This window comes from Prunus persica, chromosome G1 (genome assembly GCF_000346465.2).
Source record: "Prunus persica cultivar Lovell chromosome G1, Prunus_persica_NCBIv2, whole genome shotgun sequence".
In the NCBI taxonomy this organism is placed as follows: domain Eukaryota; kingdom Viridiplantae; phylum Streptophyta; class Magnoliopsida; order Rosales; family Rosaceae; genus Prunus; species Prunus persica.
The window spans coordinates 37942019-37956611 of NC_034009.1; the positions used below are offsets into that span (position 1 = coordinate 37942019).

The 14593-nt window shown below is 38.3% G+C and overlaps 4 protein-coding genes across 5 annotated transcripts; all 4 read right to left on the reverse strand.

Annotated features, from left to right (window-relative positions):
• LOC18792030 (aldehyde oxidase GLOX1) lies at positions 424–2563 on the reverse strand. The gene is made up of 3 exons (XM_007226479.2): positions 2092–2563; positions 1832–1992; positions 424–1717 (listed from the first exon to the last, which is right to left on the reverse strand). The coding sequence occupies exons 1-3, from the start codon at positions 2479–2481 to the stop codon at positions 541–543; spliced, it is 1728 nt and encodes a 575-aa protein (XP_007226541.1). The 5' UTR covers positions 2482–2563; the 3' UTR covers positions 424–540.
• LOC109946758 (bark storage protein A-like) lies at positions 2869–5022 on the reverse strand. Of its 2 annotated transcripts, XM_020555480.1 has the most exons (7): positions 4922–5022; positions 4800–4832; positions 4422–4653; positions 4263–4330; positions 4003–4158; positions 3556–3807; positions 2869–3361 (listed from the first exon to the last, which is right to left on the reverse strand). In XM_020555480.1, the coding sequence occupies exons 1-7, from the start codon at positions 4946–4948 to the stop codon at positions 2996–2998; spliced, it is 1134 nt and encodes a 377-aa protein (XP_020411069.1). In that variant the 5' UTR covers positions 4949–5022; the 3' UTR covers positions 2869–2995. The 2 variants fall into 2 exon arrangements, with proteins under 2 accessions (XP_020411069.1, XP_020411068.1); XM_020555479.1 differs by having other exon boundaries at positions 4820–4981.
• LOC18792888 (bark storage protein A) lies at positions 5076–8608 on the reverse strand. Its single transcript, XM_020555481.1, has 5 exons — positions 8307–8608; positions 8088–8155; positions 7832–7987; positions 5826–6077; positions 5076–5628 (listed from the first exon to the last, which is right to left on the reverse strand). Exons 1-5 carry the CDS (start codon positions 8542–8544, stop codon positions 5269–5271), a joined length of 1074 nt encoding a protein of 357 aa, XP_020411070.1. The 5' UTR covers positions 8545–8608; the 3' UTR covers positions 5076–5268.
• LOC18791199 (tocopherol cyclase, chloroplastic) lies at positions 9593–13964 on the reverse strand. Its single transcript, XM_007222280.2, has 10 exons — positions 13611–13964; positions 13288–13532; positions 13000–13079; positions 12694–12770; positions 12419–12588; positions 11487–11584; positions 10913–11020; positions 10660–10776; positions 10299–10448; positions 9593–10215 (listed from the first exon to the last, which is right to left on the reverse strand). Exons 1-10 carry the CDS (start codon positions 13862–13864, stop codon positions 10039–10041), a joined length of 1476 nt encoding a protein of 491 aa, XP_007222342.1. The 5' UTR covers positions 13865–13964; the 3' UTR covers positions 9593–10038.

The window sequence follows — 14593 nt, forward strand, 5'->3', positions numbered from 1 at the left end:
TTTTGTATTTAGAAATATACTTTCTTTTAGTAACGGTAGTCTGAATTACAGGGAAAGTGAATTTTTCTCACACACACAATTATGATATTATGGGGATTTGAATTTAAAATTTCTGATCTGCAAGTCAAAGCCTTTCTCTATTGGACTAGACCTCGTTGACAGACATTTTAATTATATTGATTTGTGACTTTGTGACACATAAAAATTTAAAAATTATGTGATTTATATGATTAAATTTGAATACTCTCAAAATTATGGATCGGATTAACGAGGAGAGTGGTTGATTCAATTCTGATTCCTTTGTGTTCGAATCTCTACTCTTCAAATATCGCTTGTATTAACAAAAATAATAAATTAATTATGATTCCATAATTCCCCAATTTCATAATTAGTAAGTTAGCATATGAGAACCGAAAGTGAAAATAAAAAATATGAAAAATCTGGATTGAGTATATATAAATTTCCAATATGATCACTAATGACAAAATATATATTATGTACAGAAACCCAAAAAAATAATTCAAACTGTATAAAATTCCTCTATGCAATTTGCAGCCATATCCCAGAACTTGGAATTCCATTGTGCACAACAAAGACCAAATAGAAACCTGGGGGCGCAATCTTGGCCATCGGTGGCGCCACAACCTCAATTTGGAACAATCCCAACCCCACATTTTCCAACCCCTTTATGCCCAATACCAAAAGCCTTTGACCCATTGAAAACCCATGTGTTGTGAAGGGTGGTGCATACATGGTCACCTTCAAATCTAAATGGTTCACCTTATATTTCTTCAACTTGAACTCAATCACAAAATTACTTTGATATTTTACCATTATACCCTTGTAATCGGATACAATTGTGGGGCGGGCAAAAACGAGTAACGGGTCAAAATATGGTGGGTAAAACTTCTCGACCCGAAGTTCAGTTGGATATTTTACTCCTGTGAAATTGTAATAGTAATTTGTATTGCTCCCAGCCACTAAGATGTTTCCATCTGGCAACACTATGGAGGTTGAACCATACATTCGTGGTATGGTCGTTGCCTTTAGCTCCATGAACCGTTGGGTTTCCGGGTAATCGGGTTTATAAAGCAGCGGGGTTGAGTTCGCATCCTCGGCAAAGTTCCACCCGGATGTACCCTTTTTGGCCCCATTGATCATGAGGATGTCACCAGTGGGAAGGATCAGCATATCTCCCATAGTCCTTGGCGTTGGCATCATCTCCTTCTGCCACGTGGATTTCGGGTTTGTTATATCAATCCTTCCACAGTTTTGCAGTGCAGTTACAAATATACCCTTCTCAACTAATTTTCCCGCCCTAGGATCCGCTCCGCCACAGATCAAGATTTCAGCTCGAATCACATTCGAGTTTGGGTCGTTGACGTTGAGCTTTATAGGTAGCAACGTCGCCATGCCCGATGAAGGGTAGTTTCGGGACCCACCATCAAGGACAGGCAGTTCGCGAATGATCTTATTGGTGGTTGGATTGAGTAAGATCGAACGGTTATTAGCGAAGATGAAAATATTACCATCCGTGGAAAGAAAAACAAATGGGTAGAGATTGTTCTCTACCGGGTCAGTGGTTTCTTGGAGAAATGGTAATAGGAAGTACATTTGATTGGAACTTTCCACCTTAGGGACATATTCGTAACTGAACATGCGACGACCTCCGATCACTATGAAATCGCCATTTGGCAAAATATGTTGTGTGGAGAACCTATTTTAAAAAGTCACAAAAATATTAGTAGTCAAATAATCGGACTTATCAATCAAACGGTTCACAGTTGTCTATGCGGGTATAAAGAGTGTAATTAACAGAGTTGCATTATACCATCTTGAGGCAGAAAGTGACATGGGGTGCTCCTCCCAGTCACAAGCTTTGCATCCAGAGAGGTATCTCACAGACCTCCCTCCATCACCCCATCCACCAGTTTGGACAAGGGTACCATTAGCTGATAATCCACCACATGAGCTCCATGTATCTGTCAAAATCTGATTTTAACTAACAAAGAAAAAAGTAAGTCATACCAAAATAAATCCACTACATATACTTTTCCGAAACAAAATTATGGTAGGCTAGTTTGTGCATACCTTAAGTGGCCTAATATCTGCAGTGTCAATATTAAATTCTACAGCATGAGCACAGCAATCCAGTTCAAACTGATCTTCATATCCATCCCTTTCGTTGAAAACCTGACGGCAATCTCCAGGAGGCAAGGAGATCCCAGATGGACCAAATCCAGCGGCATCAAACATAATGGCCTTGTTAGAGTTAGGCAATATGGTCATGTGCATGGCTGATACACCTGCATTCTCTGAAACCAATTCCCACCCACCTCTATACTCTGTATCATCACCTCCATTGTAGATAGCTATGAGCGGGGTTTTTGTAACCCTAGAGTTTCCAAACAGAGAAGGTTGTGTGAGACAGTAGGTAAAGAAGAGGGAGAGCAGAGTGAGGGATTTGAGCATGATGGACATTCTAGAGAGAGCATAAAAAGGATCTTTGCCCTGTTTTCTCTTATTGCTTGGTGCCCTTTTTATGCCCTCTATTTGCTCCAGCTTTGAAGGACTTTTTGGATGGCTGTTAGAGCTTATAAGAAGCACCAAATTAGTCTTCAGTTGGCTCTGTTTCGGAGAATTGGACCGAAAAATTGTACATTTTCAAGTTAGTTGGAATTGTGATTTGGATTTTTTCTGTCCAAAAAACGTGTGACAATGATTTGGATCCATAATCAATCAAACAAATTAATAACAATGATAAGGAGATGATGTGGATCCTGACAATTTTTGGCCTCTGTCTTTAATAGGACAGAAACAGGTATAACATAAATTATTTTAATTTTAATTTTAATTTTTCAGTTTTTATTTGTTTAAATTGATGGTCTTATTATTTATTTAAATTCCACTACTCGAATACAAGCTTAGATAAGGGAAGAAGCAAGATGAGAATGCCTCCAACAAAGAGAGTTTTATTAGAGCAATAAACATATGTTCAATCATTAACTAAGAGCTGATGAAGAGACAACTGTTTGATAAATTCCACCACTGCTGTAACTGAATTTTTCGATGCGAGAGTTATGAATTTGCTAGCCTCGTTTGGATCACCTGAGCCGCCGCCAGTCAAAGAAGACGAGAGAGACCTGATGGCAATGAAAGGCACCCTTTGCTGAAGACATATTAGGGCAACAGAAGCACTTTCCATGTCCAGAGGGGTTATGTTGAACTTATCATATAAGAAGCTACGATAAGCAGCATTGGACAGGAAAATGCTTGCACTTGTACCCCTTTGGACTCTAGCCACTTTTGGTGTATGGGGCAAACATGTTGTGGCGTTTAGGCAACGTTCAAGTTCCAATTCCTTAACAACATTCATGTATGAATATAAGTTAATGAGGATGTTCTAACAGTATTTTCGTGAAACAAAGTCGTTTTAGGGTTTAGGATTTAGAATTTATATTATAAAGATAATTAATTGAGATCGAAAGTGACGTAGTTTTGGATAAGAGCAGGAATATCAACCGATAATTTGGACTCTGAATTAGGTAGCCTTACCTCCAATTTTTGGGAGATTTCATAGTAGAGGGGATCAACAGCAACCCAAAAGGCATGCTGTCTTTCCTCTGGAGTTCCATCTATGGGGAAGACTTCCTCTGGTTGAAACCAAATGTTGTTCAATAAGTTGTCATATGAGCTGCCATCTGTCACATTCACAGTGTAATTTGCAACATTCAAGTACCCAAATTCTCTGGTGTAGTCTCCATTTGCTTCAAGGGGCAGCTCATCTTGAGGCCCTTTTCCATATCTCTGCACCAAAATGACATTTGTGAAAATGGCAACCACATATAGTTAGATAGTAAAACAAACAAGGAGGCTTTCTTTGTCTCTCTTTCTCCCTCTCCCTCTTCTAGTTGCCTAGCTAGGAAAATGTTAGGCATGGCTAGTGATTGGTGAGCCAAATATAGAGCTAGGTAGGTTTGTGGGAAAGTGATTTTTACCTACCTGCCAGCTCCATAAAGCAGAATGAGACCAATACTGAGGAATGACCACATCTGCAAGATTGAAAGACGGGTTTGCATGCCCAGCTATGCCATAATGCACCACTCCTTCTATATTGAACACACTTAATAATAGCTGAGTAGTTATTGCTGCATTAATCTACAGAGAAAGTTAGAGAGAGAGAGAGAGAGAGAGAGAGAGAGAGAGAGAGAGAGAGAGAATTCAAGGAGAAATTGAGAAAAATTGGAAGAATTAGTACATACCATTGACAGTCCTGTCATCACTAATATAACTTGCTTATTAGCAATTGTTCCAAACCTAAATCTCCTCCCTTAAAAACCCAAAAAAAATGAAAGAAAAAAAATATTAATGTAATTAACTTGCTTGATTTGATTGTATATTGTGGTTTTGCATATCCTTACCAGAAAAATCTATAAACAAGTTGCTTGAAGTGAAGTTTGGAGATTGCAGAAGAGGGTCCATTTCAAAGGAATTTGGAATGACCAGGCCTAAATAAGGGCCACTCATGTTGGCCTCCTCAATCAACATCTGTGTCTCTGCTGACAATGCACCATTTGACTGCTGTGCTTTAAGCATCAATATAGCATAGAGAACTATGCAAGCCACAGCTGAAATTCCCATTTTCTTTCTTATCTGCACAGAGAGAGAGAGAGAGAGAGAGAGAGAGAGAGCAAAGCTTAAATCCCCAAATACAAACTGCAGTCTACAGAGCAGGACGGGAAATTCCACAGTTACAGAAACAAAGACCAAAGACAAATGAAAAGAACTAGTACACATACCAGAGAGAGCAGAAGCTTACAAAGAAGCAAAAGCTACAAACAAGCCAGAAGTAAAGCAAACAATCTGTGAGCCAAAAAACCCAGATTGCAGAAACAACACCAGCTGAGGCAAGGCAACCAACCTGCTCTGCTCGATCACAATATCCCATAAAGGCAAGCAAGACCTGAAGGTGAGCCCTTTTTCTCTTTTTGTATAAACTTTTTTTAATTTGGTTCAAAATTTGAAAGGTGGGTTAAAGGCACTGAGAGCCTTGAAAAGCAATAATTGGAACATTGTTCTTATAAATGCTTTGACAATATAATAATAAAGTTGCATAATGAGGCAGCACAAGAGCAGCAGCAAGCAAGGGTTGCCCCAAACAAATAAGAGCAGCAACAAGGGGGGTCCCATTTTCGAAAAAGGCCCTCAATTTATTTAAAATTACAAAAGTTGCATACAAAAGTAATAAAAGAAGCAAAATCATGAATATTAAACAGAGATGGTAGCAGCAGCTGATAACTGTTTGATAAATTCCACAACAACTGTAACCGAGTTCTTGGCAGCGAGAGGGGTGAACATGTCCGCCTCATTCGAGTCAGCAGAGCCACCGCCGGCCAAGTCAGAGATCGCCCTGATGGCTATGAAGGGAACCCTTTGTTGGAGACATATCAAGGCAACAGAAGCAGTCTCCATGTCCACAGGGCTTATGTTGAATTTGTTATATAGGAAGCCACGATAAGCAGCATTGTCTAGGTAAATGCTTGCACTTGCTCCCCTTTGGACTCTTGCCACTTTTGGTATATTGGACAAACATGTTGTTGAGTTGAGGCAGCCTTCCAATTTCACGTCCTAAACAACATGCAAGCAATAATCAATATATGTTAATGAACACATATTCTAAAACATCTTGAAGTGTCACATTAATTAATCACACAATGTGTGACCGTTAATAAACAAATTGACATATTAATTGATGTAGTAAGTATACATATATTGTCACGTCATACGTGCTCAACTAATGACATGGCAGGAAAGCCCTAAATTACCTCTACTTTTTGGGAGATTTCATAGTAGTGGGGATCAACAGCAACCCAAAAGGCATGCTGTCTTTCTTCTGGAGTTCCATCTATGGGGAAGACTTCCTCTGGTTGAAACCAAATGTTGTTCAACAGGTTGCCATATGAGCTGCCATCTGTCACATTCACTGTGTAATTTGCAACGTTTATGTACCCTATTTTTCTTGTGTAGTCTCCATTTGCTTCAAGAGGTAGCTCATCTTCAGGCCCTTGCCCATATCTCTGCATCATGCCAAACACACACCTAAATTCATAAGTTTTGCTCAAATTGAATTTTTTTTTTAGTACAAGCGATAGTCTAAACTACATGGGAGGAGGATTTCTCACATATACACAACTATAATGTTGTGGGAACCTGAGATCTTTGGTCTCCAAGTCAAGGGCCTTTTTTAATAAAGGAAGAATTAATATTTACCATAAAAGGGTAAATTAAATGGAGGGGGGGAAGGCATTTGTCCTAAAAGAGAATTAAACTAGTAATTAATTTGTCTATTAGAGCACTTCCAACCACGCAGGCCAGCACGGGCAGAAGGCCAGTCCTCAAAAACTAACTTCAGTGGTAAAGGCCAGCCCAGGTAAGAAGTGGGCTCTATCAGCCTAGACAAGCCCAAAGACAAGACTTGCATGAGCTATTGTTTGGGTTTGCTGATGTCAACATGACATCAACGACCAATTTAAATATCTAAAAAAATTAAAAATAATACCCACAAAAAAAAATCTACATTTTTTTTATTTTTTTATTTTTTTACCTAGCCATGTTCTTCACTTCCCACACCAAAACTCCATACAAATTCTTCTCCTTATATCTCATGTGAATAGTGTTTGTTTTTACTTGCCATGACAATGGGTGGAAAAGCAAAACAAAAAAGGGTAGGGTAGTCACCATTCACGTGAATAGTGTTTGCCTTTATCCTTTGCCATGACACCATGGATGGAAGTGCTCTTATATATGCTACTAACTGGTGATTTGCCCCCTGAGCTTGAACCTAACTTTCGATTAACTCCCTATCTTTTTTTAAAGAAAATTAAGGACATGAACCTTTTTTTTTTGGCCAAAGTGCCCCCCGACGTCAAAAATTTGCCATTTCTCATCCATTCTCCGTCAAGTTGGAGGTTACTTTTGTCATTTCGCATCTCCTCTCAAGTCAACCCAGTTTAAGTCGAAGGAGGCTAGGTCAGAGTTTCGACATAAAAAAAAGAAAACGAAGGCTTGGTCAGAGACTCCATTCACACCACTATAGGGTTCGAAAGGTGGGCGGGGGGTTGGGGGAGGGGGGAATTGGGGATTTCACGAAATTGAGCTGCATAGTAGCTGGATTTAACAAATCGGCGTGGTTGTCATAGGAATCTTGAAGCAACACTTTATGGAGACCAAGAAAGATGCATGTCCAAATTCCTAATCGACAACCCAAATTTCAATTACAAAATCAAATGTAAAACCTCATCCCTGGATGTGCAGCAATCCAAGATGCTTGGATTTTCGTAGTCTTCTCACAGTAGTAGACAACTGAAGGCACCACTTGTGAATTCCACCTCTGTGACCCATGACTTCTATGACCTCTGCCAGATAAGGACCTCCTCATCTCGTAATGTTGGATTTTTTCCTAAACTCTAGATCCCCTTTTATTAGGGTACGAAAATGAAGGTTAAAAAAATGGAGGGAAAATGATTTGGGAAAAAAAATGAGCCAAAAAGAAGGAAAAGATAGCTGAAGCCTGAGTTGAGTTGAGTGGAGACAAGAAATGACAAAAGTAACCTCTAACTTGACAGCAGAATGGATGGAAAGTGACAGATTTTGATGTTAGGGGGCACATTAGAGAAACAAAATTGTTCGGGTCCTTAATTTTCTATTAAAAAATAAAATAAAGAGTCAATCAAAATCTAAGTATAAATTTAGGGGCCAAATCACTAATTAACCCTTCTCAGCATTAATTCCTTGATCGCATATTTTAACAAGCTAGTGAAATTGTAGGTACCTGCCAGTTCCAAAGAGCAGTGTGGGCCCAATAATGAGGAATGGCAACATCTGCAATGTTGAGAGATGGGTTTGCATTGCCAGCTATGCCATAATGCACCACTCCTTCTATATTGAATAGGGTTAACAAAAGCTGAGTGGTTATGCCTGCATTAATCTATAAATCAAACACACACAAAAGGATTAACAGAAATGAGAAAGAGAGAAGTGAAACAAAAAATTTATTGAAAATTTGAAAGAAGAATAATATGTATTACCAATGACAGTCCTGTCATAACTAATATGACTTTCTTGTTAGCAATGGTTCCAAATCGAAATCTCCTTCCTTCAAAACCCACAAAAACAAATTAAAACTAAGTTCCAAGTCCTAAATTAATTAGCATATTTGCTTCATTTTAGTTGTACAAAGTTTTAAGTTTGAATCTACATTTTTTGAGATTAGAAGAAAAAAGAATAAATATTTGTATATTTATTACCGGAAAAATCTATGATCAAGTCAGTTGAGGTGAAGTGCGGAGACTGAAGAAGAGGGTTCATTTCAAAAGAATTTGGAATGACCAAGCCTAGATAAGGGCCACGCTTGTTGGCCTCGTCGATCAGCTTTTGTGTGTTCGCCGGCAATGCACCATGTATCTGCTGTGTGTTAAGCATCAAACTGATCATCATCATAGCATAAACAACTATGCAAGGCCAAGCTACTTCTGAACCACCCATTTTTACAGACAAAGAGATAAGAGTTAGGGAAATTAGGAAATCTACAGAAGAAAATTTACACGGGCTGTGAATATATATATATATATATATATATTTACACCATGTGAAATGCATGCCAAAGTCGTGTGAGCATTTCTCATCACAAAAAATAAAAAATAAAAAAATAAAAAAAAATAAAAAAAATTATGGGCACTGATACCTACCAATCACATGCCATTTGAATAGAATGCACAATAATTGGTCCTTCTCTAGTTTGACACGTAACGTAAGTGAAGTCCCGACTGCCAAGCTAGCCTAAACGCTGCAGTTTTGTCAAAATGGATGGTTACTGACAATAATAATCCAATTAGTTGCTAAACAGAGTTTAAATTGCTTGAACTAATCATCCCTTCAAAATGAGAAAGCCAGTTGTCAAGTTTCCTAAAAAATATAATGCATTCACCATAGATTTTGAGTTTTTCTATTTAAACACCACACTTTTCTTTGTTCATTCCAATACTTAAATTATTAAGCTCTTAAGTTTTATTATTATGTAAAAAGACAAAAAAAAGTCATCCAATTTAATACTTAATACATCTATACACACACCTCGCACACTCAACCACTCTTTATATTAAGTTTTAGAAAAACACAAACTCCTCTACACCCTATTGTCAAATTACTCTTCTCTTTTAATCAAAGAAACCTACTACAATCTCATCTTCTCTTTACAAATCCTAAATACAGTATGTAAATAGTGACTTGTGGGTTGTTAATTGAGGTATGCAATGTGAGATTATTTCTTGGTTTGAGACTCCTCCCAAAATTATTGAGGATGTTGTGATTAAAGACTTATTGTAATTCTAAGGTTGAGGTGGACTTAGAATGGTGAGGGGCAAGATAGCTAGGTGTGAGGTTGTTGAGTTTCTTTGGGATAATTTGGGAAGATAGTGTGATTTTCCTAGAAATTGTGAACTTTTGAATTAAAAATTGGGGTGAATAAAGAGAAATGCAGGACTTAAATAGAAAAACTCTAGATTTTTATAATAGCAACCCAAAGAAAATAAAGGGAGGAGGAAATGAGCTGCTTTATAGGTTGCTTTGTCCCTGTCATATGACTCATATCTCATACCTTGTGGCTTCTTTTGCCAATTATCTTTAGATGCTGTAACAACTGAATTACACCCCAGAAAATGACAAGCAGAAAAAAGAAAAAAGAAAAAAGCCCACAAGTCTTCAGGCCACATTAATAAGCCCACAAGTCTGAGCTTGAGGTACCATACAATTTTCAAACCCCACCAGTCTGAAATAAACTACTTGATGCCCGTCACTCTCGGATAAATTTTTCAGTATACAAAGCAACTTAATACTCATTTTCATGTCTTCAAGCTTATTTAGAAGTAGGAGGTTATAGTGCTATTGTATTACACTGTTAGACGCACATCTACGGGACTGGTGTGCACGGTATGGGTGACAATGCTTTGCTTTCCTTCAAGAGAGCAGTGATCAAACAGGCTACAGACCAGGGGGTTTGAATAATGGAACCAAATTATACGCCCCTTCCACGTCAACTGGAACTCTGAGAGCCCGGCTAAGGAGCTCTGGTGTGGAAGTCTTGCCCTTCCAAGTACTGAACCATGGTCCTCCTCCAACTTCTACAGCGGCCATGTTACTTTTAACATCCAATATCAGCTGAAAAGGCAAAGGGTCAAATCAGATAACGTTGCACAAGCGATCAATTGTGCCTAAACATAAAGTGATGAGCAATTGTGCACCTTCCCCTTGCTGCCATCATATCTTCGTTCCCATATTTGCAGTTTTAGCTCACCAAAACAAGTATCTTTACAAGCTGGGGCAAGTCCAGATTCTGCTGTTGGAGCACGCAACGTTGTACCAGAATCCTCTGTTGTTGCCTCTAATTCAATCTGCTCATTATCAACACCAATTTTTTGGTGACTACAAATGTTTTTACTAATACTAACTAAAAGGCTAGAACCAATGTGAACCTTCTGGTATTCCAAAAGAATTCAAGACCACAGACCACTTAGCACAACTACACAGATTTCATTTCCAGATGTAACTCTTTACTATTATCACATAGGAGGGAGGGCCAAGACGAAGGAGATGTTCATTTACCTTGTGCGTTTCATTCTCTGCAGCAATGGACCAATAACCCCAAGGAGAAATTTCCCAACTAACATCACCATACCACGGTACAAATTCATAAAACTTTCCACCATAGTGAACTCCAATCTGCACAAAAAAACGCATGAGCTTATATTAAGGAAAAAAAAATGCAGGCACTATTTGTTTGCTATAAAGAGCATGGTTTTCTCTAACCCTAACTGGAAATTACACATATTTACAGAACTCTCAACAGGACAAGTACCAATGCAGCGTTTTCAAAAGTCTCTGTTAATCCAGGTAGTTGCCTCAACCCGCCACCTGCGGTGAGTGCAACTTCACCACTAGCGCCTTCAAAAACATTACACTGAACCTGCAGCATGTATTCCAGATAAAACAATGGAGGAAGAATAACAATACTGTAAATATACCAAGCATCCCTACAAGGCTCCACCAATAAACTACAATTTTAAAAAGCACTGTACAATTTGGCTAATGAAGAAGACGGCCCTGCTCCAGGCTTTTTCAATTGTTTGGCTAGCAAGCACCATCGATGTTAATTTAAACCTTCCAGTTATAGCGAAGAAAGCAACAAATGTTAATAGTCATAATTTTCAAATACAACTGGAAGGGTTTTTCTTAAATTTATTAATTATATATAAATAAATAAAAACTATGATTCTGGCTCATCTTTGTTCATCGTGGGTGAATGATCTTGATTATCTGTTCCCTTTCCAGAAAGGGAAAATGGGTGAAGCTCACATGCCAAATAAACAATACAATGAAGAGTGAGCTTAACCTTTACCATATAAGATATTGATAAATGGATAAAAGCCTACCCAGAACCATTTTCTTGGGAATGCTCCACCCCAATTCTTTTCAGAATAAGAAGGGGCATTTTGAAACTCAAATCTTTCACCACCCCACTCTATCCAACCTGAGATTTCAACTGAACCTTAGACAATGGCTAGAAAAAATGCATGCAGGTTTCTAAAAAGAGCAAATTTTGGAGCATAGAATATTCGAAAGAAAAGAGCACATGATTGTCCAAACAGTGAATAACCAAATGGTATTTTCCACAGGATGATGAATTATTATAACTAACAGAGCTAACATGCACAGGATAAAGCTGAACCATAGAATTTAGATGCAATTAGTGAAAGTGGACATCATATGTGTGCAAAGGGTGTCTCCGTCTCTACAACAGTAAGGTCAGTTATAGAACTTTTTTTGTGACAAACCGTATGAGGATTCCAGTTCTACATTTTTTTATAGCTCAAAAGTTCTTAACTCATTAAAATTTAACAGTGTTTCTATTTTTTGTAGAAATCTTATGCAAAACTTATTTTACTTATATTTGATTAAATCTCTTGGAAATTTCAAGTATAACAAGTACTCAGTTCGTTTATGATTGAATTCTATTTCATAATCTATTAATAAATTCACACCCCTCTGCCTATCTGCAATGTTTCACATAAGTATTACAGTTGGCAGTGCAACATGCCAAGATGCATTCCATTTCATCTACAAAGAGCAATATTACTATCAAAGTGCACATCGAAAATGCTATTCCAGATTTCTCTCCACAGTTCGCTCTTCTATGTAAATTTTCAATTGTATGTTTCTACATACCAGATTGAGATTTTAAGAATTAAAACCTAAAAGAAGAATTGATATAACTTATCAAGAAAAGAACATCTGCAAAACTAACAAGGCATCAATAGAAAATTCTAGGAATTATTAGCAAGAAGGTGGGGAGATAAGCAAATGCCTGTTGACAATCCACCAGCCATGCATATTTGCCAATGGGGTTCAAATACAGGAAAAGCTGCTAACCATCCTGCAGTAGACTTCTGCTTAGACCCAACATCACCCCAGCCATAAACTGGGCGGGTACTGTACTCCCAACGAGCAGTTGGCACCGTTTCCACATAATCTGACCTGACATTAGAACAAAATTGTACCTCAAAGTACTAAAAACCACTATGGGGCCCGCAAACTCATATTTCTATAGGTAAAATTTGATAAACAAAAGGAAATTCATGCCTGCCATCATCACGAATGGAACCTTGGTGCCATAGTGGGGTGACTTGAAAACCTTCCATCACTCTCCTATCGAATTCCTGTACAGTATATAACCCATACACAGAAAAAATTAAAAATAAAGTTAAAAAATTTATGTTGCCACCTAGTAAAATCCTCACACATAAATAAGATACCCGTAAACCTAAATTGCAGTGCTACAATCTTAGCAGGGAAAAAGTATTTAATCAGAAACCGAATGGCCATGTCAAAATAACAATGAATATAAACAAACAAAAGAGTATGGAGTTCCAAAGAAAGCATTTTAACCTTAGGAGGAACCTCCTTGTTTGGAGGCTTCAACTGTTTTTCTGCTACAAAAGTATTCCCCAACATAAGCTCATCCCTGCCTGTGCATGACAAACATTAACAACCAGCATAATTAGGGTAGATGCATTTTAAATGTTAATGTAATTTATAAGTCCAAAACAAGAAATTTAGGACGCCCGCTAGAGCAGCAGCATTTCTTTTATCAGATACCAACACATCATCCCCAAAAGTACTGAACTTCTTCAAAAACAGCAAATTGAATAGCATCAAGCAGAAAAAAATTCTTACTTCCCCAAAAGTTCTGAGATTCTTCAGAATATTGACAAATGTACTTGTCATATGCACCCAGAATTTGAGCACCGACACCCGTCGATCTAGGCCCGTTCTGAGCCACTTCCAACGGCGTCAGCTTCTTACGGAACGCAGGATTCTCAACGGAGTACATGAAGCAGAAGCTCTGCCGCCGTTCCGGTATTGAAACCTTGAAGTACCATCCCTCGAAGAATTTCCGGTTCGTTCCATCGAAATGGTACCTATTACACGATAAGTCAAAATAAAGAAGAAAAATGTCACTCGATTTAGAAATCAAGGCCCAACATATGCATACATACCCGCTGTGAGGGGTTCGAAGGTCTCGATTTTGAGGTGTGGGGACGTATACGGGGTTCACAGAGCTCACGGAGTCTTTGTCCTGTTGAGTTGTGGAAGAGGAAATGGAGGATTTAGTTTGGAGAAACCCTAGCTTGAGAGTCCTCAAGGAGCTGCGCTTTGAAGCTTGGAAGAGCAGAGGGTTTGCGGTTCGAAAGCCCAAGTTCGGAGAGAAATGGTGAGGTTCGCGCAGTGAAGAAGACAAGCTTGGTTCCATTGCGCTCCTTGGAAATGGAAAAGAGGAGCAGAGAGAAGGTGAGGGGTGTGTGTGTGCGTGCGTGTTAAAGTGAAAGCTGGATGAGAGGTGGCGGGTATTTTGGAATCAGCAGAAATGTCAAATTGTCGTAGGAGATGCTGATGGGCCTCGAACTTGCAAAACCACGCCCAACTTACATGAACCCGAATTGGACTGAGAGTCGGTACGATTGGGCATATACATGAACAACGTAACTAGAAATAAGGTTTCAGTTATTAATTTTCTCTTATCTTACAGTTTGACACGTTATATTAGTCTGCAATTTACATTATAAGAATTCATCTAATTAATTATTCGGATTGACAGTTTGATAACATAACATATCATATTGACAGTTTGACAACATAACATATCATATTGACAATTTGACAAAATAATATGTCTGACTATAGAGAACATTTCTTCAAAGTAATACATGGGATGCCACAAAAGTTGCAACTTTTAAATATAACCTATTGCATTGCATAACGTACTTTGACAAAGCTTGTCATTGCATGCACAATTTCTAATACAACTCGAAGAAATTTTACTTGTGTTGGAGAAGTAATGTATCTGGCGGAATTTAAGAAAGTCTCAGGCCATCAATGAGATTCATCACATGTCTTGCTTTTGCTTTGAGCTGGGAAATCTTACGTTCAAGGAAAGGCTTTAAAGCCAAGATGATGCGAACGGCATGATGCAATAGTTTGA

Coding starts and splice junctions, on each gene's coding strand:
- LOC18792888 (XM_020555481.1), bottom strand. CDS start 8,544: ATGGGTGGTTCAGAAGTAGCTTGGCCTTGCATAGTTGTTTATGCTATG. Junction 8,156..8,306: donor CTTGATCATAGATTTTTCCG/GTAATAAATATA, acceptor TGGGTTTTGAAG/GAAGGAGATTTCGATTTGGA. Junction 6,078..7,831: donor CTGCTCTTTGGAACTGGCAG/GTACCTACAATT, acceptor GGCATGATGCAG/AGATATGGGCAAGGGCCTGA.
- LOC18792030 (XM_007226479.2), bottom strand. CDS start 2,481: ATGTCCATCATGCTCAAATCCCTCACTCTGCTCTCCCTCTTCTTTACC. Junction 1,993..2,091: donor CAGATATTAGGCCACTTAAG/GTATGCACAAAC, acceptor AGTTAAAATCAG/ATTTTGACAGATACATGGAG. Junction 1,718..1,831: donor TCACTTTCTGCCTCAAGATG/GTATAATGCAAC, acceptor TTTTTAAAATAG/GTTCTCCACACAACATATTT.
- LOC109946758 (XM_020555479.1), bottom strand. CDS start 4,948: ATGGGATATTGTGATCGAGCAGAGCAGGTTGGTTGCCTTGCCTCAGCT. Junction 4,159..4,262: donor TGATGACAGGACTGTCAATG/GTATGTACTAAT, acceptor CTTTCTCTGTAG/ATTAATGCAGCAATAACTAC. Junction 3,362..3,555: donor AAATCTCCCAAAAATTGGAG/GTAAGGCTACCT, acceptor AATGTTGTTAAG/GAATTGGAACTTGAACGTTG.
- LOC18791199 (XM_007222280.2), bottom strand. CDS start 13,864: ATGGAACCAAGCTTGTCTTCTTCACTGCGCGAACCTCACCATTTCTCT. Junction 12,771..12,999: donor ACAAGGAGGTTCCTCCTAAG/GTTAAAATGCTT, acceptor TATACTGTACAG/GAATTCGATAGGAGAGTGAT. Junction 10,777..10,912: donor CTTTTGAAAACGCTGCATTG/GTACTTGTCCTG, acceptor TTTTTTGTGCAG/ATTGGAGTTCACTATGGTGG.